The 26,917-nt window shown below is 39.3% G+C and overlaps 1 protein-coding gene across 2 annotated transcripts in view; it reads right to left on the bottom strand.

The window, feature by feature from the left end:
* Positions 1-4,703: 4,703 nt before the first annotated feature.
* Positions 4,704-26,917, bottom strand: part of LOC135102754 (uncharacterized) — a 52,431-nt gene continuing 30,217 nt past the window's right edge. The window contains exons 3-4 of one of the 2 annotated variants that reach the window (XM_064008270.1): positions 18,218-18,542; positions 4,704-5,015 (exon numbers count right to left, since the gene is read on the bottom strand). In XM_064008270.1, coding sequence (XP_063864340.1) covers positions 4,953-5,015; positions 18,218-18,542 — 388 coding nt within the window. In that variant the 3' untranslated portion in view covers positions 4,704-4,952. The remainder of the gene's footprint in view (positions 5,016-18,217; positions 18,543-26,917) is intronic. The other variant, XM_064008271.1, reaches the window with a different exon arrangement.

The raw sequence follows: 26,917 nt of genomic DNA, 5'->3' as shown, positions 1-26,917 counted from the left end.
AATACAAGACCAGAATTCATCTTGGCTGAAAGTAACTAGGGGTGTCCCACAGGGGTCAGTGTTGGGATCAATAATGTTTGTAATATATGTGAATGACATAAATGAAGAAATACAGTTATATGAACTTATTTGCAGATGATGCTAAACTGATGAGAAGAGTAGAAAATGTAAATCACTGTATGGTATTGCAAGATTATTTAAATATGATAAATAGATGTTGTAAATCTTGGCAAATGGAATTCAGTTTAAGTAAATGTAAAGTAATGGAGTTTGGTAAGAGTAAAAAAAGAATACAACATCATTATGAGATGGTTGGTGTGAAGTTACAGAAATCAAAAGAGGAAGTGGATTTGGGAGTAACAGTTACTAAAAATTTGACTCTGGACAGACACATTGATAAAATCACTGGAGAGATGATGAATTTGTTAAAAAGAATAAGAATGGTATTCTCATATTTATATGAAGGAATGATAAAAAGTTGGTGATTTCCATGACAAGACCAAAATTTGAATATGTGCCAGTGGTGTGGTCTCCTCATATAAAGAGGAATACTATAAAATTAGAAAGAGTACAAAGAGCAGTCACTAAGATGGTTCTGGAGTTAAGTTGACCTATGGTGAGAGATTCAGAATGTTGGAAATTCCTACTCCTGAAAACAGGAGAGAGAGAGGGGGGATTTAATAAACAGCTATAGAATGGCATGGAAAATGAAGACAAAGAATGTTTTATGAATTTAGACACACAGAGTACAAGAGGACACAATAAAAAGTTGAAGAAAGTTAACTGTAGAAGAGACATCAAAAAGTATTGTTTTCCTCGCTGATGTGCAAACAAATGGAATGAACTCAGTGAAGACATTGTTAATGCCATAACTGTCCATGCTTCTAAGACCAAACTGGATAGATATAGAGATGGGATACTATGAGATTAATCCCCTCCCGTAAGCCACAACTAGGTAAATACACACACTCAAAAAAAAAAAAAAAAAAAAAAAAAAAAAAATATATATATATATATATATATATATATATATATATATATATATATATATATATATATATATATATATATATATATATATATGCTGCTTAAGACCAAGACTAAGGTTTAGTTCATATATATATATATATATATATATATATATATATATATATATATATATATATATATATATATATATATATATATATATATATATATATATATATATATATATATATATATATATATATATATATATATATGCTGCTTAAGGCCAAGACTAAGGTTTAGTTCATATATATATATATATATATATATATATATATATATATATATATATATATATATATATATATATATATATATATATATATATATATATATATATATATACGAGTATATATATATATATATATGAACTAAACCTTAGTCTTGGTCTTAAGCAGCAATCACACAAGAATGTATTTCTGTTGACCGTCTCTTGATCTTCTGACATAGGATGCTTGCATTGACTTGGCCTTGCTCCCAGAAATGGCTTTCTACTGTCCAGTACCATCATCCTTTGACTTAGCAACTATAGTGGACTTTTGGTTTATAAGCAATGGAGTGTTCTTCAGGGATGGTGGTGCAATATGGTGTGAATTCAACTTGTGAAACGGGTGAAAGGTTAGGATAAGCTTGGTTAGGTTAGGGTAACATATTTTGCAGCTTATAAGATGCACTTTTTCCTTAAAACATACATTGAAAAATACCCATGCATCTTTTAAGATGAATGTTGGAAGTTAGCTTAGCTATTTGATTCAACCTCTTATATGATACAACCTCAGTGTACTTACCTGTTACAAGTATTTCAAATATTATAAGACATTCAAATCAAGTAATACTGTTAAAGTGTTTTTAGGAAAAAATGTATATTAGAGTATTAAGGTATAATATCTTATTACTGGTAACATATTCAAGGTATTTCATTGTATTGATAAATTACCACCTCAGCTGTTTAGTGCTCAGTGACTCACCTCAGATGATTTGGTAATTTCGGAGTCATGTTATACCACCAGTGTGAGCTAAAATCATGAAACAGACACCCTGCATAGTCTGCTAATGTCCAAGTCATTAAGTGTTTTTGCTCAACAAGGAGCAGAGACAAAATAACAATATATCAACTCCTGCTCCACATCTCTTATTTACATCAATAATAATAACAATAATCTAACATACTAATGTTAAATTAATATTTCAATATCAATTTGATTAGTAATCACTTAAATGTTTGAGTGAATTCTAACAAATAATGAAAACTGAAGATAGTTACTATATCAGGCAAGTTTCTTTCTTTTTCCCAGACTTAATAAAATCAAGATGTCTTCTAAGATGTAGTGCTTTATAAGCCATAAAATATGGTACAGTGTTCCCCTGTGAAAATCCACGAATATGGGAAACCACTCCTACAAGGATTAGAAATACAATGGAACCTTGGTTATCGAACATCTCCCTTTGAGAACAACTCGGTTAAAAAAAAAAAAAAAAAAAAAAGCTTGTAATTGCTTCGGTTGCTGTACCATAATTTGTTTTCAAAGTTACTTGATTTCAGTTACTACAAGATGTGGCAAAAGCTGCCATTTATTACTAATTTATAGTTTCTCTAAATATTTCCTTAATTTTCATATATTTGGAGGAGAGACACAGAGGCTAAGACAATAATTTGTTTTCAAAGTTACTTGATTTCAGTTACTACAAGATGTTGCAAAAGCTGCCATTTATTACTAATTTATAGTTTCCCTAAATATTTCCTTAATTTTTATATATTTGGAGGAGAGACACAGAGGCTAAGACAAAAATTCAATCTTTGAAATAAGCTAAATGTGATCCCGTTGAAGAACCTCGATGTAATTGAACAAGGTTCGTCACTCGGGTAATCCTGAGCCTCCTGTGGCTCTCTATGACCCACAACACCATCACTACTGCACAACTGTATTTTCTGAGTAGCTTTTCCCAGCAGCAAGATGTCTGAGTGTTATGATCACCTTCATTTTGGCAGTGAGTGGGTTGCATTTCTGTGTCGGTCTGTAGGGCTTCTCTCACTTGATGGGTGATAAAGAGAATGCTTGTATGGTCTTAACAATGTCTTTTGATAAGTTTTGTGTCTCTAAGTTCATTAAGTATATCCTTTAAGAAAAAAAAAAAAATCTAAGATGGAGATATTGTGGAGCGGCCATCATAGCAGTGGGAGCGTCAGCATTTCCCACTAAGACATGGTGGATGGGTGTCTGAGAATAGATTAATCTGTTTTATATCGATTCCTGTGGGGAAATAGTTGTTTTTCGAACAGCATTCAGGAGTGAATTATGTTAGAAAATCCACTGCACTTGTACTTAGTTTACACCCACCATAAAATATGCATCTCACACTTTTAAGCACACTTAAAATTCACTAACACACTAAGAAACAATTATTATATGTATTGTACATAATACTAAAAAAAAAAAAAAAAACAAATGAAAGGGGACTAAACATGCAAATAAACCCTCGACAAAATGAACCTGTCTACCAAATTTGGGTATAATTACTTTGAGGCTTTCAAATACTCATTTTATTTTATGAACTAATTGTTTGCAAATTATGGCATACAGTATTTCAAAATTATCAAGCATTTGCTTTATTTTATGAACATTCTAGGTCTTAAAATGTGGAATAGTTGGCTCAAACGCACTCGAAGGTAGAACGGTTTTTCTCCGAAGGTGGGGGTCAGTGGCTAGCCTTACCCTCTACAGCGATGCCAGACATGGCTAACTCCTGATTGGCTGCTTCCTGCCTCCACCCCTCTCTGCCCACTCTCTTTTTCTCGCTTTGTTAGCTTATTTGAGAGAGAGAGAGAGAGAGAGAGAGAGAGAGAGAGAGAGAGAGAGAGAGAGAGAGAGAGAATGTTGCATCAGTGTGTAAGTGTTAAAAAACATTTGTTTTCTTGGTCAAAAATGAACAATATGTTGTGTTCAGGACTGCTGAATAAGGAATACCAGTGAAGTACCAATATTGTTTTGATGGGCTGAAAGACTGAGCCTGTGGTGACATCTGGCAACTCAGAAAACTCCTTATTAGTTAGGTTAAGAAAAAATCCACGAATATGTGAAATCGCTTATGCTGAACGATCAATAGGCATGAGAACACTGTACGCCCCGCTGAGTTTAGTTGAGGCTAAGTCCCACAGGGTTAAATTTTGGACTAGATATGCCTTATTTCTTTTCTTTTTGTCTTGGATTTTTGGCTTAGGTGAAATGAATATTGAAGAAATCAATATCCTGTTCTAAGTTCTTAAAATCTGAAGAAGTTACTTCCTGCAAGTCTGGCGGGTTCCTCAACATTTCAATGAGGATATCTTAGCATCTCTCCATCTTTTTTTCTTCCCTTAGGATTGGCTTGAGAAATACATGCAAAACAACAATCAAAACTATGCTTGTGCCTGCCCAGCTGGTTCTTCTGTGTATATAAACAATTTTAACTAACAATTTATTCGCCAAGCCTTCATGCATAGGTAATAAATATATATTTTATAGGTATTTTTATGATTTGAGGTGTTATATGTATCACCATGAAACTGCAAGATGAGAATATAAATCCAGAGCCATTTTGGATCTTACTGATCTGGGCAGAAAGCTAGCATCTGAGAGTAAAACAGTAAGGGATGCTAGCATCTCACTTTAAAGGAAAATCAATGGTACAAGTGCTAGTGTGGTAGCTATTTTAATATCATGAATCAGTTTGCAAACAATGAATAGTTACCATACAATGATGTGATTGTTTCAATAATGAAATACATGAACATGTACAACAATAGATATCTTGAGTTTTATAAGACTCAAGAACTTCTTTGCTTCTGTTTTTGCTTTAAATGTGCAATATTGAGCTCAAAAATTTAGGAGCAAATCTTGGATACTGGTGTATATTTGATGCCAGGGAATAAGGCAAGTCAAACCCTATGGCCACGTGATGAGTCTCCTATCGGACTTCAATGTCTTGCAACCTTCCACTGGATTCTTCTGAAAAGAGAAAAGCTTGCTTGAGGTTTTGAAAATACCAGAACATTATGTTTATGAAAATGAAGGGGTAAGCACAGGTAGAACATACTGGACCTGAATTTACTGTATTTGTAAATGCAAGTCATGTGATACTGCTAAGTATCAGTATTGTAACCAATGAGGTTCCATTAGGGTCTTGTCACTATGCTGAGCCAATGACTTACTGGGTAGGATAGCCAAGCTTATCCCCATCTGTGGAAGCAATGGTGGTGGAATGCTACTATTATCAACACTCTTTTTTATCTGTTTTGAATTTATTTTCAGTTTTTACACTATCAATTGTAATCATGATTAAGTCCTTCAAAGAAGAGCACTGCACTAGTCCTGCAAGCTGCCAGTGGTCCCCTTTAGGGCAAGGCCATGGGCTGAGTGACTTAAATTTATATAAACTGCATGAATGTAGCTGGAAAGAAGGAACATGAGGTTTATGAGAAAATTAGACATAGGAACACATCATACACTACCCTTCTGGACATAGTAGGAACACACAATACACTACCTTTCCGAGTTTTACACTATCCAAGATTCACGATCCTCGTGTTTCACGCTTAGTCCTAAATTCTTACCATCCCAAATTTTGCACATTATCACCCTGAGTTTCATGCTGTTTTGACAAATAGCAGTCATATTTACCTACCATCAGTATCACACATATACGTATAGAGTAAACCTTGCCTACCCTGCCTAAGTTGGAGCTGTATATATCCCTCCACTCTCTCTCTCTCTCTCTCTCTCTCTCTCTCTCTCTCTCTCTCTCTCTCTCTCTCTCTCTCTCTCTCTCTCTCTCATATAAGAACAAGAATATATGAGTTGGAAAAACTTGAATAGAGGTTAACTCACCTCATGGTATGTGAGGGGGAGAAGTAGTAAAGGAAGAAGCCAAATGGTGAGAAATTTAAAGCTGTACCAGAGTTTGATGAGAAAATGACAGAATGGTTTAGGAGGTTTGAGAAGGTGGCAGGAGCGTTGAGCTGGCCTTGTCGCTAATATGTTGAAAGATGAGGTGTTAGAAGTTTAAGACAGGATGTCAGTAGATGATTTGGAGAATTATGATGAGTTTAAGGCTGATATTCTTTGAGCCTATGAGCTGCAGTCTGAGGTCTACAGGTTACAATTCTGAGGTGGTAAGAAAAGACCTGATGACTCTTACCTCGAGTGTGCTCACTATCTTAAAAAGATTTTTGAAAAACTGACTGGTAGTGAACAAGCCACATCCAATCAAGAATTGAAGGAGCTAATGGTGATGGAGGAGTCTGTTAATGTGGCTGAGAAGGAACTTGTACTGCTATTCTAGGAAAAGACGTTTAAAAGCCTAAAGGAGGCAGCTGCATGGACCATGCATTAGTCCACAGACCTGCATCTCGTTGGATAAGTGGGGTGTCTGGCACAGCCAGACAGTTTGTCTGGAGGCACAGCTGGTACCAGTCTGGTGGGAAGTCTACACTACGGTAGTGGCAGTGGTAAAGTGTCTGGTAGGATAAGTCCTGTTGGTAATGAGTTTCCACCAAGCACCTGAAGCATGATGCATAGCAATCCCAGATATAGCATGCAACCTATGTGTCATTATTGTCATTAAGTTCAACTGTCCTAAGCTTGTGACTGCTGCAGATTCTAAGTCCCCCCAGAAAGTGGTGGCCTTGATTGTATCTCATGGGTGAGATCAGGAGAGTAATGAGGTTCAGCCAATGTTTGGTTAAGAGAGGAGAGAGACAGGAAGTACTGCCCCATTGTCTGTTATTGATACCTCACCATCCTCCATGAGGTCTCGTTTGGACTGATGCTATCTATTTTTGTGTTAAGGCACTGTTAAGTACCCCATTACTGTGTTGTGCGATATGGCAGCACAGCAGTTGCTGTGTAGAAATGTGACTGGGAAGTGAGTTGCCTCAGATGAGGTTTCAGTGCCTGCTAGTGACCAAAGAGGTGTGGTTGGCATTAGTGGGAGGCCTGTCAGTGTTAGGTGTTGATTTCCTTTTAGGAAATAACCTGGAAAGTGGATGAGTATAGGTGACTTCTCCATTCACAGGCAAAGTCCTAGAGAAGGCTGTGGCAGAGAAGTATGACTGGGGTAAAGTTGTTACTTGCCCTAAGGTGAGGCGAGCAGCCCATAGCTGGGTGCCTGGGTTCTCCTGGGGTCAACTGCAGGCAAGCAGGGCCACCCCTAGAAGAGTGCAGACTTGGTGTTGATGCTGCACTAGGGACAGAGTGCCCAGAGGCCTATCTCGCTGCTGGTAAGGGTTTGGACAAGTCAAAGTTAGGAGTGAGTAATAAGGTCCTGAATAACCAGCAGAGAGAAGAAGACAGAGGTTTGATACTCAGATTTGTTGTGTCATCCGCAGTCAAGAAGGCATGAATGCAGATAGCACGTGGAGGCCCAGTGTTTGGCTGATTTGGACTTGGATTGACTTGGGAGTGGTTGTGGTGGTTTTGGTGGCCACGTTTGTTCATTGTTGCCATGCTGGTCAGATGGGCAAGCCTGATTACTTCTTGTCTGGAGCCCCTCACCCCCTGTATTATGACCAGTGTTGTTTTCACTGGCATGGGGATGATGGAAGATGTTGTTACCCCGATTTCTCCTTCCTGTGGAAGTTGTGAGTGTTGTGGCTGACATCAGCATCATGGTACAACATAAAGTGGCAGTGTTGAGTGAAGCTGCCAGTAGTGCGCTGTTGCTTGCCTCTTGGGAGCATAGCTGGGTATGATGACTAAAAAAAAAAAAATCAAAATAACTGCTAAATCGATAACAACCTTATCGGCGATAACCAGTAATCGATAACTGGTGATAAATTTATTGCTCAATAGCTAATAAATCGATAAATCCAAATCTTTAAGAAAACTTAGAAAAATCTTAGAAAAATTCAGATTCAATGTTTATCCTTCTCTTAACTAAAGAGAAGTACCGTTTTAAGTAAAATAACTACATTTCATTTTGAAAATTTAAAACTTCAAATTATTCATATTCCAAAAGCCATAAAGCAGGAAATATAATTATTGGATAACTGATAACCCGATACTGTTATAGCAATAAATTATTGCAATAATTTCTTGTGATAACGCCCATCTATGCTCAGGAGGCACCCACAGTCTTGCTGGGAGCTTCATGTGGCCTAGTCATTGTTAAGTGTCAGGTGCTGGGCTTGTGTAGTATAGTGTGTGATGATGGGTGCTGTCCTCGAGAGGACAAGGAATTGGGTCTGATGAAAGTTGATTGCATATGGGAGCAGTTGCTGGGACCAATGGAGTTGACCAAGTTACACTTTGGCCAGGCTTGGTTTTGAGAAGGCCAAGTGCGGGAGTTTCACTGCGTGTGCAGTGAAACTGCACACAGTTTAATAATAATAATAATAATAATAATAATAATAATAATAATAATAATATTATTATTATTATTATTATTATTATTATTATTATTATTATTATTATTATTATTACAGTGAAACCTCAGTTACCGAATGCCTCCCTTTTAGAACAAATCGGTTTTTGAACAAAGTTACTTGATTTTAAAATATGAAAAGACCGCAAAAGCTGCCATTTACTTACTAATTTATAGTTTCTATAAATATATGCTTCATTTTTATATATTTGGAGGAGAAACATAGTGAGTGTGTAAGACAGTAATTCAATCTTTGAAATAAGGTAAATGTGATCCCGTTGAAAACCCTCTGTGTAAACAAACAGTTTTAGGTGCTCAGGAGCCACCTGTGGCTCTTTCGATGACCCCCAATGCCATCACCACTGCACAACTGCAATTTTAGCTTTTCCCAGCAATAGTGTTATGATCACCTTCGTTTTGGCAGTAAGTGGGTTTCTCCTTTCTGTATTCTTTTGTAAGGCTTTCCTCACTTGATCAATGAGAAAGAGAATACCTGCACGGTCTAAACTGTATCTTCTGATGAGTTCTGTGTCACAAGTTTATACAATAATTTTTTTCTGAATAAATAATATGTGAGCTGGAGATGTGAAGCAGCCATCTTGGCTGTGGGAGTACCTGTCATGCTAAGACAGGGTAGACTGGTGTCTGGGAATGGATTAATGCATTTTACAATGATTCCTATGGGGAAAATAGTTTCAGTTTTCGAACATTTCAGATTTCAAATGGCATTCAGGAATTAATTAAGTTCTAGAACTGCTGCTGAGAAAGAATAAATAACTGGAGAGAGAGAGAGAGAGAGAGAGAGAGAGAGAGAGAGAGAGAGAGAGAGAGAGAGAGAGAGAGAGAGAGAGAGAGAGAGAGAGAGAGAGAGAGAGAAGCAGGGGGAGGGGTGATACAAGGCCACTGTGCCTGGCATGAAAAAAAAGGGTAGGGGTACAGGCAAGTGAGAACTAAGAATCCCTTGATTGGTGAGGGTGCAAAGAAGTGTAGTGTGGAGGTCTCACAATCTCTCTTTCTCTCTCTCTGGATAACAAGATGCATACATAATGGTAGTGATAATAATACTGTTGCAACGGGGTGATGACATTGGTAGCACTATGTCGCGAGTAGCAAAGATGGGCGTTGGCAGCGCTGAATTCAGTAAGGAGTGAGCTGGTATTTGGGTTGAGACTGGAGATGGGAAACTCTGTGATTGGCCCAAAGAGCAGCAGTGTGCCAGCCAATCACGAAGGGGCCAACATTATGTAAGGGGGCTGTGGCAGATCATAAGAGAGAGAGAGAGAGAGAGAGAGAGAGAGAGAGAGAGAGAGAGAGAGAGAGAGAGAGAGAGAGAGAGAGAGAGAGAGAGAGAGAGAGAGAGAGAGAGAGAGAGAGAGAGAGAAAGACGCCAGACCATGAGAAGAAATGCCCGTCCCTTGTTACTTGCAACGACATGACTGTGCCCTGGGGCATGTTGTGAGGTTAGTGTGACCTGGCAGACTAAGACATAATGGTCCTTGATGCTGTGTACGAGTTGTGATCTTGTGGTGTGCTGTGCATCTATTCTGTGAGGTGAGATGCGCTACCCAGTGACAGAGACGCTTTGCAGAGTGAGGGCTGGTGGTGTGACCCTGACTTACGCTGTAGTGTGGTAGTGTGCCTTGTGCCTCGTGGTACTGCTCTGTGTGGGCAATAAAGACAGAGTGCTAGTGAGCCTGTGTTTTGTTGCCCCTTCCCCCCTCTCAGTAGTCTACTGAGTCCAAACAGGTGCCGCCTCACCCCCCACTAGCCAAACAGGCCCAATCGCTACTACTACTACTAATAAAATAAAAATAAAAATTATAATAATAATAATGATAATAACTATAATTATTATTATTATTATTATTATTATTATTGTTATTATTATAGTTAATTATAAAAATAATATTAATCAATTAATTCATTTGTAAATTATTTTAATATCCTCCACACTATACTTCTTTCCGCCCTCCCCACCCAAGTGATCCTTAGTTCTCACCTGCCCACAGCCCTGCCCATTTCTTTGCACCAGGCATGGTGGCCTTGTGTCACCTCCCCCCTCTCTCTCTCTCTCTCTCTCTCTATTATCATTATAATAATAATAATAATAATAATAATAATAATAATAATAATAATAATAATATTAAAATTATTAATATCATTATCATTACTGATATACACTCTCTCTCTCTCTCTCTCTCTCTCTCTGTTTGAATATTTAAATTGATAGATACACACACACACACACACACACACACACTGCTGTTGGAGGCGGGACAAAACAACTTCTCAGGGTTTTGCGCCAGTGACAGCGAGTTTTAGCATAAAACTATGGCAAAGAAGAGTGTTGGCCCTGGAAAATGACATGGAAAAACTGATAAGAGAGATTCAGAGCTATGGAAGAGACCCAGGTAAGCCAAATTAAAGAACTGAAGGGATTGAGAGCCGAAAACATAGAGATAAGAAATCAGTGCAATGCTCTGGAGATATAAATTAAGGAATGCAGTAAGAAAGTGGAAGTGTCAAAACTGTAGTGCATTTAAGTGAAAGGCAAGATGCATGGAAAAAGCTCCAAGAAGGAGATAAGCTAAAGTTTGAGAGGAAAATAGATAAGTTGGAGAAACAGTGAGCAAGAGATCATACAGGGAGAGACAGTAAACTGAGAAAATAATAGAACAATTAAATGAGGCCAAAATAATGCAAAAGGTGGTAAATGTTATCAAGACACAGTTGACAAAAAGAAATGTATAATTGTCTTTGGGGTTAAGGAAATTAAGGAAATCAACAAAGCAGTAAGAGAGAAAGAGTTGAAAGAGTAAACAAAGTGGTGGGAAAGGTACAAGAGGAGGGAAGATGTCTGGTTGATGAAGTGGAAGAATACCTCAGAGTTGGGAAATTCACTGGTGAAGGGCACAGACCCATAAGAATAAAATTTAAATCACAGAAGGAAGCTGAGGAGGCTCTGGCAGGGGCCTGGAGATTAGCTAAAGATGAGGTACCAAAAAACATATAGCAGAAAAGAGACTTAAATGAAATCATCAGGTGTGTCTTTGTTAGACTCTGGCTTTAGGTCCGTTTGTCAGGTGTGGAGGTAACTCCTGTGACATTGGTTTTGGAAGTAACCCATGTTGGAGGATTGTTTATTCATTGTTCTGCAACTTGTCACTCTCGGTCCCTGCAAGGATTCATTTTCCTCGTTCTCTTGAATGTTTTGATTAACATGTCTTCCATCCAAGAACTCATCACACTCAGCTGAGAGCTGGGCTATGAAGATGATGATTTCAAGAAATTCGTTGCCCAGGAACAAGCTCTGCAGCAAGATGAAAGAGAAAGGGAATGAAGTGAAAGAAGAGCAAAGGAAGAAGCAGAACGAGAGGAGAGAGAAGAATGAGAGAAGGAGAGAGAAGAACGAGAGAAGGAGAGAGAACGAGAGGAGCAAGAAGAACGAGAGAAGGAACGTCAATACTCCTTCGCCCTGGAACAGTTGAAACTAAAAGCTGCAGGTAACACCAGTAACCATTTCTCTCCTGTGGACGATAATGTCTCTCGCCCTTCATTACCTTTATAAAGAGAAGGTGAAGACCTAGCCTCCTATTTTTCTTGCTTTGAATGCATCACATCTTTACTTAACATCAATGATGGTAGTCTGGCTGTACGATTGGCAAGTCTCCTAATGGTTAAGCTGGTGGATGTGTACATTACCTTGTCTAAAAGAGATAACTGCTGACTATTCCCTGCTTAAAGATGTGCTCCAGAAACATTTTCATTGAACTCCAGACCATTACTGTAGTACCTTTAGATCGGCCAGAATTGGTGTTGGTGAAACGTACCAGCAGTTTTCTATGCATCTGGGTCGACTCTTTGACCACTGGCTTGACTCCATTGAATTAGACCGTAGTTACTCTGCACTGAGGCCTTTTGTGATACTCGACCAGTTCTTTACAGCTCTCACACCTGAACTTCACATGTTTCTGAAGGAGAATGGTATAAACTTCCTTACAGACACTGTCAGCAAGGCAGACGTATGGGCCTTGGCTCACAACTCTTACCTGAAGAGTCACTCCACCTCCGAGCACAGCAAGAAACCTAACTTCAGTAGCAAACCAGTGACACCGCGATTATCTCTACCTTCTGTTCGGAAGTCAACAGTAAAGTGTCACAAGTGTGGAGAAGTGGGTCATATTAGGCCGAATTCCCCTAAAAATCCTTATCTTTTTGGACCAAAACAACCTCATGAACTTAAGAATGCCGAGAAAGTTGGGTTTTGCTTTTCTGGGCTGTCAAGCCAGCAATGTTTTACTTCAGGTACCATTAATGGCTCCATAGTCTCAACCAACGTTCGGGACACTGGGTGCACTTGTGTTGTTGTATCTGAAGAAGCCCTGCCTGATGTTGATATATTCAGCTGCAAGAAGATCCCTGTTGTCGACTATCTGGGATGTGTTGACCACTTCCCTTTGGTAAGGTGTTACATACGTTGCCCATATTACGTTGGATGGGTCGATGCCGTTCGAGCCTCTATAAAGCTCTGCAGTGTCTTCATAGGCAACGCTGAAGGAGCACAACCACCAGATGACCTTTCTGTCGTCACATCTTCTGCTGACGAACAAATACAAGCTGTCCAAACGTGTGCTGCTGCTGCTAGGGAGATTCACCCTCTTGCTCTGCCTAACATCAAACCCTTATCCATCACACTGGAAGTTTTCTCACGTTTGCAGGGTTCGTGTGCCTTCCTCTTAGCTGTAAGGAACAAGGCTGCTATCAGAGAGGAGACCACCCGCAGTAGATCATCCTTCAGCTATGAACTTCACAACGGATTGTATCACTGTGTCTGCCACTCTTCACCCTGCAAATAAAGCACCCTCAGTAAGAAAGTCTTGGTTGTTCCAGCAGAATGCCGTCGACAAGTGTTAACTGTCGCTCACGAAAGCCTTTTGGCTGGACACCTCTCCCATTGCAAGACCAGAATGAAGATCGGCGATCAATTTTATTGGCCAGGAATGTGGTCAGACATGAAAATTTTGTAAATCCTGTGATAAATGTCTACAAAGGCAAAGTCAAGCCTGTGCCTATGAAACAACTCCCAGTTGTTTCACCCTTCGCTAGAGTGGCTGTTGACATAGTGGGACCACTCTCTCCTCCAACATCAGAAGGAGACAGGTACCTACTCACATTAATTGATTTCACTAATGGTTTCCCTGAGGCAGCACCCTTGAAGGATGTCACTTCCATTTCTGTAGCTGAAGCTCTGCTGTCAATATTTTCCAGAGTGGGCATCCCTGGAGAAATACTTTCTTCACTACTCCTTTCACTACTCTTACTACTCCTTTCACTACTCCAGCGGCAACGGCAGGGTAGGCATCCCTGAGAAAGCTGTGCTGTGACGAACCCGGTGAGAACAGTATAAGGGCCCCTTTCTGTACTACGTGATTTTAGGGAAGACACTGAGCTTGATGATGTCCAGTGATCTTGCTTTCAGTATGTCACTGATCTCAAGGACGAGCTTGCAGAGTGTGCCAAGATTGCTGTCAAAAATGCTGATATTAGTGCATCAAAGTACAAGACCTATTTCGACCTGAGTTCTCAAGACAGGCACTTTAAGGCTGGAGATGAGGTTTTGGTTCTGCTTCCTGATTCCACCACTAAGTTATTGATGTCCTGGAGTGGACCCTACCTTGTTCTGGAGCATAGGAACAAGGTTAATTATCTCATTGAGGAAAAGGGAAAGCCAAAGTTATATCATGCCAATATTTTAAAAAGGTACCACTGTCGGGCCACGGTTAACCAAACCACCATCTTAAATGAGTTTTCCACCTCAGATGGACTGACAGACTTCCCAAAGTTATACTTTTCAGACACCCAGAAGTTTGTGGAGTATGATGAAGTCATACCTGTAACACCTGATGGTTGTGTAGGTGCTGAGACTATACAACACTCTCCTGAAGTAAGTAGCAACTTGATCTCCTTGCAGAAGTGCAACTTACAGTGTGTCCTCAGTGAATATAAAGATGTTCTCTTGGAGGTTCCCGGAAGCAAACAGTCCATTAAGCATGATATTGAGTTATGTTCAACTGACAGGATTAGAGCTAAATTTTATCCCGTTCACCTACACCTAAAGCCTCTCTTTAAGCAAGAAGTGGAAGACCTCCTTACCCAGGGAATCATCAGACCATCTGTGTCATTCCACTGCTCACCTGTTATCATGGTAAAGAAGTCTTTGGGAAGTTACCACCTTGCTATAGACTTCAGGATGCTTAATTCAGTCACTGAGTTCGACGCTGAACCCACCAACACCATTCACAAATTCTATGGTAGCATCTACTTCTCTCAATTAGATATTACTAAAGCTTACTACCAAGTACCTTTAACTGATAAAGCTATGTCTCTGACAGCCTTCCCTACCCACCTTGGATTAATGGAGTTCACTCGTCTTCCTTTTGGCTTGGTTACAGCTTGTGCCACCTACGTCAGACTAATGTGTATTGTTCTGGCCGGTCTAGATGGGGTCTCCTATTCTGACAACATATTTGTGTACGGTCAGTCCTGGAAGTATCATCTTTAAGCCCTTAAATCTGTATTTCAGAGATTATGTCAGCATGACCTTACAGCTCACCCAGCTAAGTGTTGCTTTGGTTTTGGAAATATCCAGTACTTGGGATTCATTGTAGATGGCAGCACACTATGTCCTCAAGAAAGCAAGATAGCAGTAATTTCAAGAGTACCTCCTCCTTCTAATAAGAAACTCTTACAATCTTTCCTTGGAATGGTTTCATTTTACAGGATGTTCATTCCTAATACTGCCTCTTATACCAGCAGCTTCTCCGATCTCCACCGAAAAGGTGTTCCAGAACCCTTGGTGTGGATGGACCAGGCACAGACCTACTTTGACCATCTCAAGACTGCCCTGCAATCTCATCCTTTTCTCCAGCTATCCTATGTATGGTTTGGGATCAGTTCTACTCCAGCACATAGGTGAATGCCCTCATCCTGTAGCCTACACAAGTCGGAAGCTCCTCGACAGAGAACGCCAATATTCTACCATTGAAAAGGAGTGTCTGGCTATAGTATTCGGAATCAAACACTTTGATTATTACTTACATAGGAGGGAATTTATACTGGAGATCGATCATAAGCCGTTAGTTTACCTGAACCACTTCAAGGGCGGTAATGACAAGTTGTTGCGCTGGGTTCTCTGTCTGCAGGACTACAGGTTCAGGATTGTACATATTTCTGGTAGGGATAATGTTGGTGCTGATTTATTGAGATCTGAAATTTGACTGTTCACTATAGTTTTTTTTGCATTGTTTAGTTTTGGGCTTGTTACATATGACTTAGTATTATCTTGATACCCTTTATTGAGTCTTGTTTAGGGAGGTGTGTTAAGGAATAGATTAATTAATCTCCCTATGTTGGAATCTTGTTATTTTGTTCAGGGTTTCAGGATTATGAACATTGTAACTTTTCGTGGCTTGGGGTTTTGTTTTGGGTCTCACACCCTGCTTCACCATCTTGCCTCAACTCCGGGCTGAGTCGACGGTGTAGGCGCTCTGCGGTGCTGGAGCAGAACACTTGGGGATTTGAGAGCGCCTTCACCTCTCTCCATCTGCCATCCTCCAAAGGCCTCTTCTGCATCCCCTCTGCTATGCTGGTCATTACTGGACCTTAAGCCATGTCTGTAACGCACCTATTGACGCACATTGTGAGACTCCTAGCTGTTGGACTGGACTGGCGCGGCCTGTCTACCACTGCTGTTGGCCCGCCTCTACAGTTGGTCATTGACGCGGCCTGTCTACCATTGCTGTCGGCCTGCCTGTGCGGTTGGCCACTGATGCCGCCTGTCTACTGCTGCTGTTGGCCCACCTCTACCGTTGGCCACTGGCACAGCCTTGTCCTCCATTGCCGCCTGATCTACACTGTAGCCAGTATGGTCTCTGCCCTTCTTGCCCCTTCACTGTCATCTCGTGTTTTGGTACAAGGGTCAGTGTTGGCACCAATAATGTTTGCGGTGCATATAAATGATATGGTGGAGAATTTATCCAGCTATGTGTCTTTCTGCTGATGATGCAAAACTTATGAAGTGAAGGGAACGGAAGATTGTGATGAATTACAAAGAGATATAGAGGTGTGGGAGTGGAGCAACAGATGGCAAATGGAATTTAACTCTGGTAAGTGTAAAAAGATGGAATTTGAAAAAAGTAGCAGATGTAGCTATAAGATGGGGAATGAAACAATAAATAAGACAAGAGAAAAAGATCTGGGAGTGATTTTTTCAGAGAATTTATCACTGGAAAAACATATTAACAAGATAACAGGTGAAACTCTCATCCTACTAAGAAATATAGGAGTTTCCTATACTTATCTGGATGTAGAAATGATGAGGAAAATAATCACCACAATGATACGTCCAAGACTAGAATATGCAGCAGTAATTTTGTCACATGAAAAAAAAGCACATAAGAAAGTTGGAAAGAATACAGAGAGCAGCAACAAAGATGATAACAGAGTTGCAGGATTTGTCATATGAGGTGTGATTAGCTAGAGTGCAACTCCCAACCTTGGAAAAGAGACGAGAGAGAAGTGACTTGACTGCACTGTACAGATTGCTGAGTGGGATGGAAAAACTAGATACAGAACATCTCTTTATAATGAACAAAAGAGAAACAAGAGGACATGGAAGAAAACTAAAAGTAACCACCTGCAAAAGGGACATAAAGAAGTTCAGCTTCTCTCATTGAAGCAGAGGCATGAAATGGACTGGAAGGGGAAATGGTGTGTGCTACAAATATTCATGACTTTATGGAAAAGTTGGATAAAAACAGTTATGGAGATAGGACAGGTATGTATGTCACAACTAGGTAAATACACACACACACACACACACACACACACACACACACACACACACACACACACACACACACACACACACACACACACACACACATCCCCCCCATCTCCGAAAGCTGCTTGATCTCACCTGCTGTTGTCTATTTCCCTCCTTCAAAATCGTATTCCCATGGCCGGGTAATGTTAGCGTGCATATTAGTTATTAGTTGCTACAATACAGTTTCATGATGGAATGTAAAGGAAAAAGGTCAAACAAAGGATACAGTGTACAGGTACAGAAAGCAAAAATCAGGCCAAAGTATAGCAAAGCTGCAGACAAAGGTGGAATAAAATTTTGAAGTATGAAGAAGACAGAGATGTTGAATGAAAACATGATATATATATATATATATATATATATATATATATATATATATATATATATATATATATATATATATATATATATATATATATATATATATATATATATATATATATATATATATATATATATAAGCAGAAAGGAGAAGTACCTTCCTTTCAGGAAGACAGTGATTGTATCTCTGCAAAGGTATAAAATTATAGGAATGAATGTAATGATTATAACATATTTGCTCATCATGCCAAGAAAATTTTTGGGGAAGGACTTGATTGAAAGATTGATGTAAGTGACTAAGGTAGAAGGTTAGTGAAGAACAAGCAGGATTTAAAAGTAGAAAAGGTGGTAAAGATCAAATTTTTGCAATAAAAATAATAACAGAAGTACTTAGGAAACACTTTATACTCCTTATGGTAGAAAATGATCCTGAAGTACACAAGGAGAAGGGATAAATGTAGTAAACAGGAGAGCCTGAATGACTATTTAGCAACAGATGTGAGAGTGAAGGAGGATGTCATGGTTGCCAAGGTAATGAGAAGGATTTCTGATGGCTCAGATCAATATGCTGTAGTAGTTACTCACCAGAAGTACTGTTTCATTTTCCTCATGATCTACCTTTATTTTCTTTGTCCTGGTTTCTTCTTCACACTGTGTTTTCCTCTTCTCTTTTAACATTTTCTGTTTCTTGTTACTTTCTTTGTCTTCAGTAACATCAGAATCATCTTTCTTAATGATGAGGAAATCTAAGCCAGTTGAGGAGGATGTTTTTGTTACACTGCCCAGTTTAATGATTTTTCTTTCAGTGTTGATGCAGGAGGGTGGTGGCTTCAATCTCTCACCCTCATTATTTACAGTAGTTTTTGTTGACAAGTTGGGAAAAATTTTGCCTTTTGACTCTAACACAAGCCTGAAAGAAAAAAAAATAAGTCAAGGTAGAGCACATTATGGGACATGCTGTAAATTAGAATACAATGAAAAAAAAAGTTATATTCTGTAGTTGTCATTAACCTTCAAGTATCATAAGGTATTTTACATACTATAGTTATCCATAACTTAGCAGCAAACCATGTAAGGATAGTTTACTTAAGTGTAACACCCATCCTTTATACTCGTATTATTAATGACTAACCTTTTTCTACAATTACTAGTAGCATCCAGGGGAGAGGAAAGTAAATATGTATTGTAACATGGTTTTTATACTTAAGAGGGTGGATAACACTAGTCCTTCATGAAAATCTCTCACAGGCACCCCACTCACCTTGTTTTGAAAAGTGCATGGTAAAGGCAACTCACCCAGAATGGCCATGGAACTCACTAAAATGAGAATAGTGTGCAATAATAATGCCCAAACCCAGGGAAGGATATTAATTAAGCATTAGAGGTAGTAGTAGAGAACAGTATGGATTCCCAGGTAAATAGCTAGTGCAGATGAGAATCACAGCCAATCCATAACTGTCAAGCAGGTGCAGATTGATACCTACACCCTGCCTCATGAATGATTCATGTTCTTTCTGGTTCTGACACCCATTGCAAGATGTGCTCTCCTGTTATCCAAGGCCCACACTCCAGACACCAAGCCCAGGCAGGAACAGTGAGTTGATGGCCACCATGTGTTGACAACACCACAAAGGGAGCAACTAGCAGAGAGGTGATGCCAAAATTTCTCTAAGTGCTATCATGATGAAGCCAGTTGAAGGAAGAGTAGTGACCACTGTTTTCTCTCATTTCATTTGCAGGCCAGACTCAAGCAAAGATTTTCTTAATTGTACACATTTTTCTGTATTTTCACCTACAAAATAATGTTTGTTTTTGTACACTGTATTGCATTATCGTAGGATTTCATCATATTCATATCCGACACATGTGAATACATAAACGATCTATATTTTTGCATATCGCAATATATTAGGTTCCTTTCTTGCACTCAGCTCACTTACCCACAAATGTCCAATATATATCCAAACAACTTTGTTTTCGAACAAAAAATGTAACTTTTAACTGCTTCGGTTGCTGTACCATAATTCAATTTTTGAACAAAGTTACTTCATTTCAAATACTACAAGAAGTAGCAAAATGACTTTTATTACTAATTTATAGTTTCTATAGATGAGCAATGAGTAGTGACTGACTGTGGGAAAGTGCACCAAACACTCTCCCACTATGCTGCTAGAGGATGAGGGGTACAAAAGAGGGGGATGGGGTGGTGACATATATATGCACATATATCCATCCACCTGCTTGTGTGCTGCACCTCACGCTGGCATATATGTATAAAACACTTCTCTTCTGAAAATTCTAATGATGAAACTATGGGGACCAGAAGGATATTGATTATTTTATTGTCAAAAGGAACTCTTCTAATAAATAATGGGTGAGACTTAAACTGAATGGACAAGGGGAAGTAAGGAAGTTTATGTGGGGAATAGGAGTGACTGCACAGATAAATACTATATTATGAGCTTCAGGCTGGGCAGGCTATGTGTTAGAGACGTGTCCAATTTTCGTCCCCAGCCTCTTTTCTTCTTCTCTCTCTCTCTCTCTCTCTCTCTCTCTCTCTCTCTCTCTCTCTCTCTCTCTCTCTCTCTCTCTCTCTCTCTCTCTCTCATTTCTTCCATTCATTCTTACTTCTTTTCTTCACTTTACATCACCTTATTTTGCTGCACACAACAGTGTACACACAATGGTGGGTGTGGCTGGAATGAGGCAGTGAGCCAGTGGTGCGGTGTGCGAGTCTGATGTGTGGATGGGTAGTGTGGGTCTATAGGAAGTAAGGGGAACACATAAGCAGGTGTGGTTGGTGCTTGAAAAAAAAATAAATAAATAAATAAAAAAAATAAAATAAAAAATACAAAGCTGATAACTGCATAAAAACGAGGTCTGCATTGATCAAGCCCTCATCACAACAGTATGGGAAGAGTCAGTCGATGATGGCTCATGCTACGAATCATGTCACACTGGTGTAGGCTGACCCCGAGTGTTGGATAAATTTCAAGTGAACCTACACCTCCCCACCCCAACACCCATACACTTACACACTCTTCCTCCCTCCAACATTTTTGCTACTCTTAAATGACAAGCTGCTGTCTTAATGTTGCTTTTACACAACACATAAGGCTTTCATTATTATAGGGGACAACAGTGTACCCCCCGAGAAGCCAGGACACTCCAGAAGAAGTAAAATGGAAGAAAAATATGGCTAAAAGATAAAGAATCACGAGAGGCTTTGGAAACATTGGAAGATTTTATTTCTTTATATTCTATTATCCTCTATAGCAGAATATTTTCATAACTTTTATTAGTTCTTTTGTTTTAGTTTCTTTAGTTATTTTTTTTAAGCTAGTATCATTCTCTTCATTTGTGTTCATTTTAGGAAGTACTTGTATGTAGCTCACATTTTTGTTTCATAAAATTGATAAGTTCATCCCAAAAAAGACTTTTAGTGGTTGTGGTACCCCTCTTAGTACATAGAAAATAAAACATCTTGACAATAAAGGAAATAAAGTGTGAGCGCTGGATGCAATTTTAATGTAGCTGTGATATTAACAAAGTCGTATTGAAGAAAAAAGTCACCTATTTATTTTGTGTTATGTAATTTAATTGTAACTTCATAATGTAATTCAACTAAGTAGTTGTAAAGGACAAAAATTACTGAATATTCAGTCATTGCTTTCTATCACAGTTCACTGAAGAACTATCGCATTTTGAAACTCGCAAAACTTTGAAATTGTTTTTCTCTTTTTAATTTTCAATGCTCATGTCACTCTGGCTCTAGGTGCCTCATATAAAAGTGATTAAAGACAGAAGAGGATTTATGTCCTCAATGTAATGAACAGGTTAGGACAGCTAGGAAGTTAATGAAAAAAGCTAAAAACAATTAGGAATTAAAGGTAGCTAGCCAAGCAAAGACTGACCGCCAAAGGATTCAACAAAGTAAATAGGGCAAAGAACAGAGAAATAAATTCAGAACGAGCATTTTTAGCAGTTTTCACCCAGGAAAACATGGAGGCAAGCAAATTTAGTGCTAATCTTTGAAAAAAAAAAAAAGATAATTATAGGTCTCTCAGCTATAAAATAATAGAGTCAGTAATCGCAAGGAACGTTAGGGATAATTTTAAACAAGCAAATCTTGATACATCAGTCACAGCATGGTTTGATGAAGGTGAAGCTGCCTCATGAACTTAAGAGTTTTTATAGTAAAGTTTATGAGGCAGCAGATAATGGGGATAGTTATGATATCCTATACCTGGACTTTAGTAAGGCATTTGACAAGGTACTCCCATCAAAGACTCTTGAGAAAGGTTAAGGTGCATGGGATAGATGGGAAGGGGTTAGATTAGATAAGGTCTTGGTTACCCAACAGGCAACAGCGGCTCTAAATCCGAGTGGAGTCAAGTAATCAATGGAGTGCCACAGGGATCAGTTTTAGGCTCATTATTATTTTTATTATTTTTATTTTTTTACTTTATTTTTTTTATATGTAGGAAGGACACTGGACAAGGGCAACAAAAATCCAATAAAAAATATGCCCACTGAAATGCCAGTCCCATAAAAGGGTCAAAGCAGTGGTCAAAAATTGATGAATAAGTGTCTTGAAACCTCCCTCTTGAAGGAATTCAAGTCATAGGAAGGTGGAAATACAGAAGCAGGCAGGGAGTTCCAGAGTTTACTAGAGAAAGGGATGAATGATTGAGAATACTGGTTAACTCTTGCATTAGAGAGGTGGACAGAATAAGGGTGAGAGAAAGAAGAAAGTCTTGTGCAGCGAGGCCGCGGAAGGAGGGAAGGCATGCAGTTAGCAAGATAAGAAGAGCAGTTAGCATGAAAATAGCGGTAGAAGACAGCTAGATATGCAACATTGCGGCGGTGAGAGAGAGGCTGAAGACAGGCAGTTAGAGGAGAGGAGTTGATGAGACGAAAAGCTTTTGATTCCACCCTGTCTAGAAGAGCAGTAAGAGTGGAACCCCCCCCCCAGACATGTGAAGCATACTCCATACATGGACGGATAAGGCCCTTGTACAGAGTTAGCAGCTGGGGGGGTGAGAAAAACTGGCAGAGACATCTCAGAATACCTAACTTCATAGAAGCTGTTTTAGCTAGAGATGAGATGTGAAGTTTCCAGTTCAGATTATAAGTAAAGGACAGACCGAGGATGTTCAGTGTAGAAGAGGGGGACAGTTGAGTGTCATTGAAGAAGAGGGGATAGTTGTCTGGAAGGTTGTGTCGAGTTGATAGATGGAGGAATTGAGTTTTTAAGGCATTGAACAATACCAAGTTTGCTCTGCCCCAATCAGAAATTTTAGAAAGATCAGAAGTCAGGCGTTCTGTGGCTTCCCTGTGTGATATGTTTACCTCCTGAAGGGTTGGACGTCTACGAAAAGACGTGGAAAAGTGCAGGGTGGTATCATCAGCGTAGGAGTGGATAGGACAAGAAGTTTGGTTTAGAAGATCATTAATGAATAATAAGAAGAGAGTGGGTGACAGGACAGAACCCTGAGGAACACCACTGTTAATAGATTTAGGAGAAGAACAGTGACCGTCTACCACAGCAGCAATAGAACGGTCAGAAAGGAAACTTAAGATGAAGTTACAGAGAGAAGGATAGAAACCGTAGGAGGGTAGTTTGGAAATCAAAGCTTTGTGCCAGACTCTATCAAAAGCTTTTGATATGTCCAAGGCAACAGCAAAAGTTTCACCAAAATCTCTAAAAGAGGATGACCAAGACTCAGTAAGGAAAGCCAGAAGATCACCAGTAGAGCGGCCTTGACGGAACCCATACTGGCAATCAGATAGAAGGTTGTGAAGTGATAGATGTTTAAGAATCTTCCTGTTGAGGATATATTCAAAAACTTTAGATAGGCAGGAAATTAAAGCAATAGGATGGTAGTTTGAGGGATTAGAACGGTCACCCTCTTTAGGAACAGGTTGAATGTAGGCAAACTTCCAGCAAGAAGGAAAGGTAGATGTTGACAGACAGAGCTGAAAGAGTTTGACTAGGCAAGGTGCAAGCACGGAGGCACAGTTTCGGAAAACAATAGGAGGGATCCCATCAGGTCCATAAGCCTTCCGAGGGTTTAGGCCAGCGAGGGCATGGAAAACATCATTGCGAAGAATTTTAATACGTGGCATGAGGTAGTCAGAGGGTGGAGGAGAGGGAGGAACAAGCCCAGAATCGTCCAAGGTAGAGTTTTTAGCAAAGGTTTGAGCAAAGAGTTCAGCTTTAGAAATAGATGTGATAGCAGTGGTTGATAGCATCTGGTTGAAATAGAGGAGGGAAAGAAGAAGAAGCAAAGTTAATGGAGATATTTTTGGCTAGATGCCAGAAATCACGAGAGGAGTTAGATCTTGAAAGGTTTTGACATTTTCTGTTAATGAAGGAGTTTTTGGCTAGTTGGAGAACAGACTTGGCATGGTTCCAGGCAGAAATATAAAGTGCATGAGATTCTGGTGATGGAAGGCTTAAGTACCTTTTGTGGGCCACCTCTCTATCATGTATAGCACGAGAACAAGCTGTGTTAAACCAAGGTTTAGAAGATTTAGGGCGAGAAAAAGAGTGAGGAATGTATGCCTCCATGCCAGACACTATCACCACTGTGATAGTATCTGACCTCTGGATAGTGGAATTAGTAGTGAATTTACGGATGACACAAAGATAGGTAGATTAATTAGGTCAGAATCAGATGCCATTGCCTTGCAGGCAGATTTAGATACAGTAAAATCCCTCTCATCCGGCATTTGAGTATCCGGCAGCTTCAAGTATCCGGCACATTTTTCCCTGAGCCTTAAAATCAATAAAAAATCAATGTGTACTCATAAAATCGATTAAATTATGATTAATTACGAGGACGACACAATCCCTGAGTTCCAAAAACAGTTTAATGTTAAGGATGCGATATTCATGGCTTCACTTGCTTGGCTAGACGTTAAAAGGCAAACACTGATGCGATGTTGGTGCAAATTGTACCCTTTGATGATGTGTGATGATGAGGATGATGAGGAGTTTGAAGGGTTTGTAGGTGGCATGAAAAATTCGGTGGTGAGCGAGCTGAGGGAAATGGGGGAAATGTGCAACTTAAAGTGACAGATAAAGCGTTACAGGAATGGATGGACGTGGACAAAAATCAGGCCGTAACATTCACTCTCACAGACGAGGAACTTATCAACGCTGTAGTAAAAGATCATTTAGAGAAAATTAGTGATGATAGTGATGATGATGATGATGATAATGAGCCTAAAGTAACTTGGGAACAGGCTGTGAAACACATAGCTGGGTTTGTCAGGTTTGCTGAGGAGTGCACATACATGTCAACCCGAGATGTTATGACCCTTCACTGCATTGGGAATGAGTTTTTGCTGCAAAGAAGAAGGAGCTGCAAACAAGGAGACATTAGAAACTATTTTAAAGTAGCTTGTAAGGGAAAAGAAGTGGGGCAAACAAGTACAGAATCTGATGATGTTTATGACCCGGAGGGTGTTGAATGAGAGGTGTGGGGAGCGAAAAAGTGTCACAAACACTCGTACATTTTCATATCTTTATTGTATGCTATACATGTTGGCTAATATTGAATAAAGCAAATAAGTGTATACGTACTTTATTTTTGTAACCCATCAACTTATTTATAAGAGGAAAGTATTAAAGAGAATGTTAGTACAGTAGTATTGTGTGTTGGTGAGTGTGAGGTGGCAGCGCGGGTGGCGACGCGCGGCACGGCAATCAGCTGATCTTTGTTATGGTAAGATGCATGAGTGTAGGGTGGTGATTGTGGACATAATTTCACTTCAATTCAAGTATCCGGCATGCTTCAAGTATCCGGCATGTAGGCGGTCCCGTTGATGCCGGATAAGAGGGATTTTACTATAGAATGAATGAATGAACGGATAGATGGCAAATGCAATTTAATATCAATAAGTGCAAAGTACTTAGCGTAGGTAGAGGAAACCCACACAGTAGGTACACATTAAACAATCAAACTCTGGTAGGTACAGGGTACGAGAAAGATTTAGGAGTTACCATTAGCTCTGAACTCCGTCTAGGGAAACAATGCATAGAAGCCAGAAACAGGGCAAATAGGGTACTAAGATTAATTTTTAGGAGTGTTAAAAGTAAAAGGCCAGAAGTAATATTAAAGTTATACTTGACCCTGGTCAGACCTCATCTAGACTACGCTGTGCAGTTCTGGTCCCCACATTACAGGAAAGATATAGGTCTATTAGAATCAGTACAGAGGAGAATAACTAAAAGGATACAGGGGATGAGGAGTATTCCTTACGAGGCGAGACTGAAGTTGTTAAATCTACATTCTTTAGAAAGACATGGGTTAAGAGGGGACCTGATAGAAGTCTTTAAGTGGTATAAGGGTTATAACAAGGGGGATGTAGGCAAAATTCTTAGGATCAGCAACCAGGGTAGAACAAGAACAAAGGTTCAAGTTTGAAAAATTTAGGTTTAGGAAGGAGATAGGAAGAAATTGGTTCTCAAATAGAGTGGTAGATGAGTGGAACGGACTCAGTAATCATGTTGTTAGTGCTAGGACACTAGAGAGCTTTAAGAGAAGATTAGACAGGTTTATGGATGGGGATAATAGATGGAAATAGGTAGGTATATTTCATACAGGGACTGCCACGTGTAAGCCTGGTTGCTTCTTGCAGCTTCCCTTATTTCTTATGTTCTTATGTTCTTATGTGATTGCTGGACTAAACATGATAAAAAACTGGGAATGGGTAGTGACTCAGACTTTTGTGAGCTGGGCAAAATATTGGTGACTTAGTAGGTAAATAACAAGGAATGGGTAGTGACTCTTGGATTTTTGCAATTTCAGGACTTGTGATTCCCAGACAGTTGCTCCCAGTTTTAGTCGAGGAACTTGAAGGTACAGTGTAAATGTACATAAAGCTTTTCTTTATTTTAAAAAAAGCCAGAGGGGATCAGGAGTGCTTTAAAAGGGGCATGCCACTGTTTTTTTTTTTTTTTTTTTTTTTTTTAGAGGCATACTAATTGTTCATGGATTGTCAACATTCACAGGTATTGCTGTTATCTAACTCCCAAAAAATTGGCAGGTGGCTGTACTTTATGATAGTTGCTGAAGAATTGATAATAATGTTATAGGTGTGATAATGATGTTTACTCTAAAACGTTATCTTAAATACTATTCTTTATTTAAGGAAATTACTTAACCTTAGTATAAGTTAATTAGTCTCTCTCTTCATCTAATAACACAAGCAGACAGCACATGACAAATTTCCCAATTTTCCTCTTGGCAAGAGGAGAGAAGCACAGAGATTCTA

The sequence above is a fragment of the Scylla paramamosain genome, chromosome 8 (genome assembly GCF_035594125.1).
Source record: "Scylla paramamosain isolate STU-SP2022 chromosome 8, ASM3559412v1, whole genome shotgun sequence".
Lineage (NCBI taxonomy): Eukaryota > Metazoa > Arthropoda > Malacostraca > Decapoda > Portunidae > Scylla > Scylla paramamosain.
This window is presented reverse-complemented; position numbering and strand designations above follow the sequence as displayed.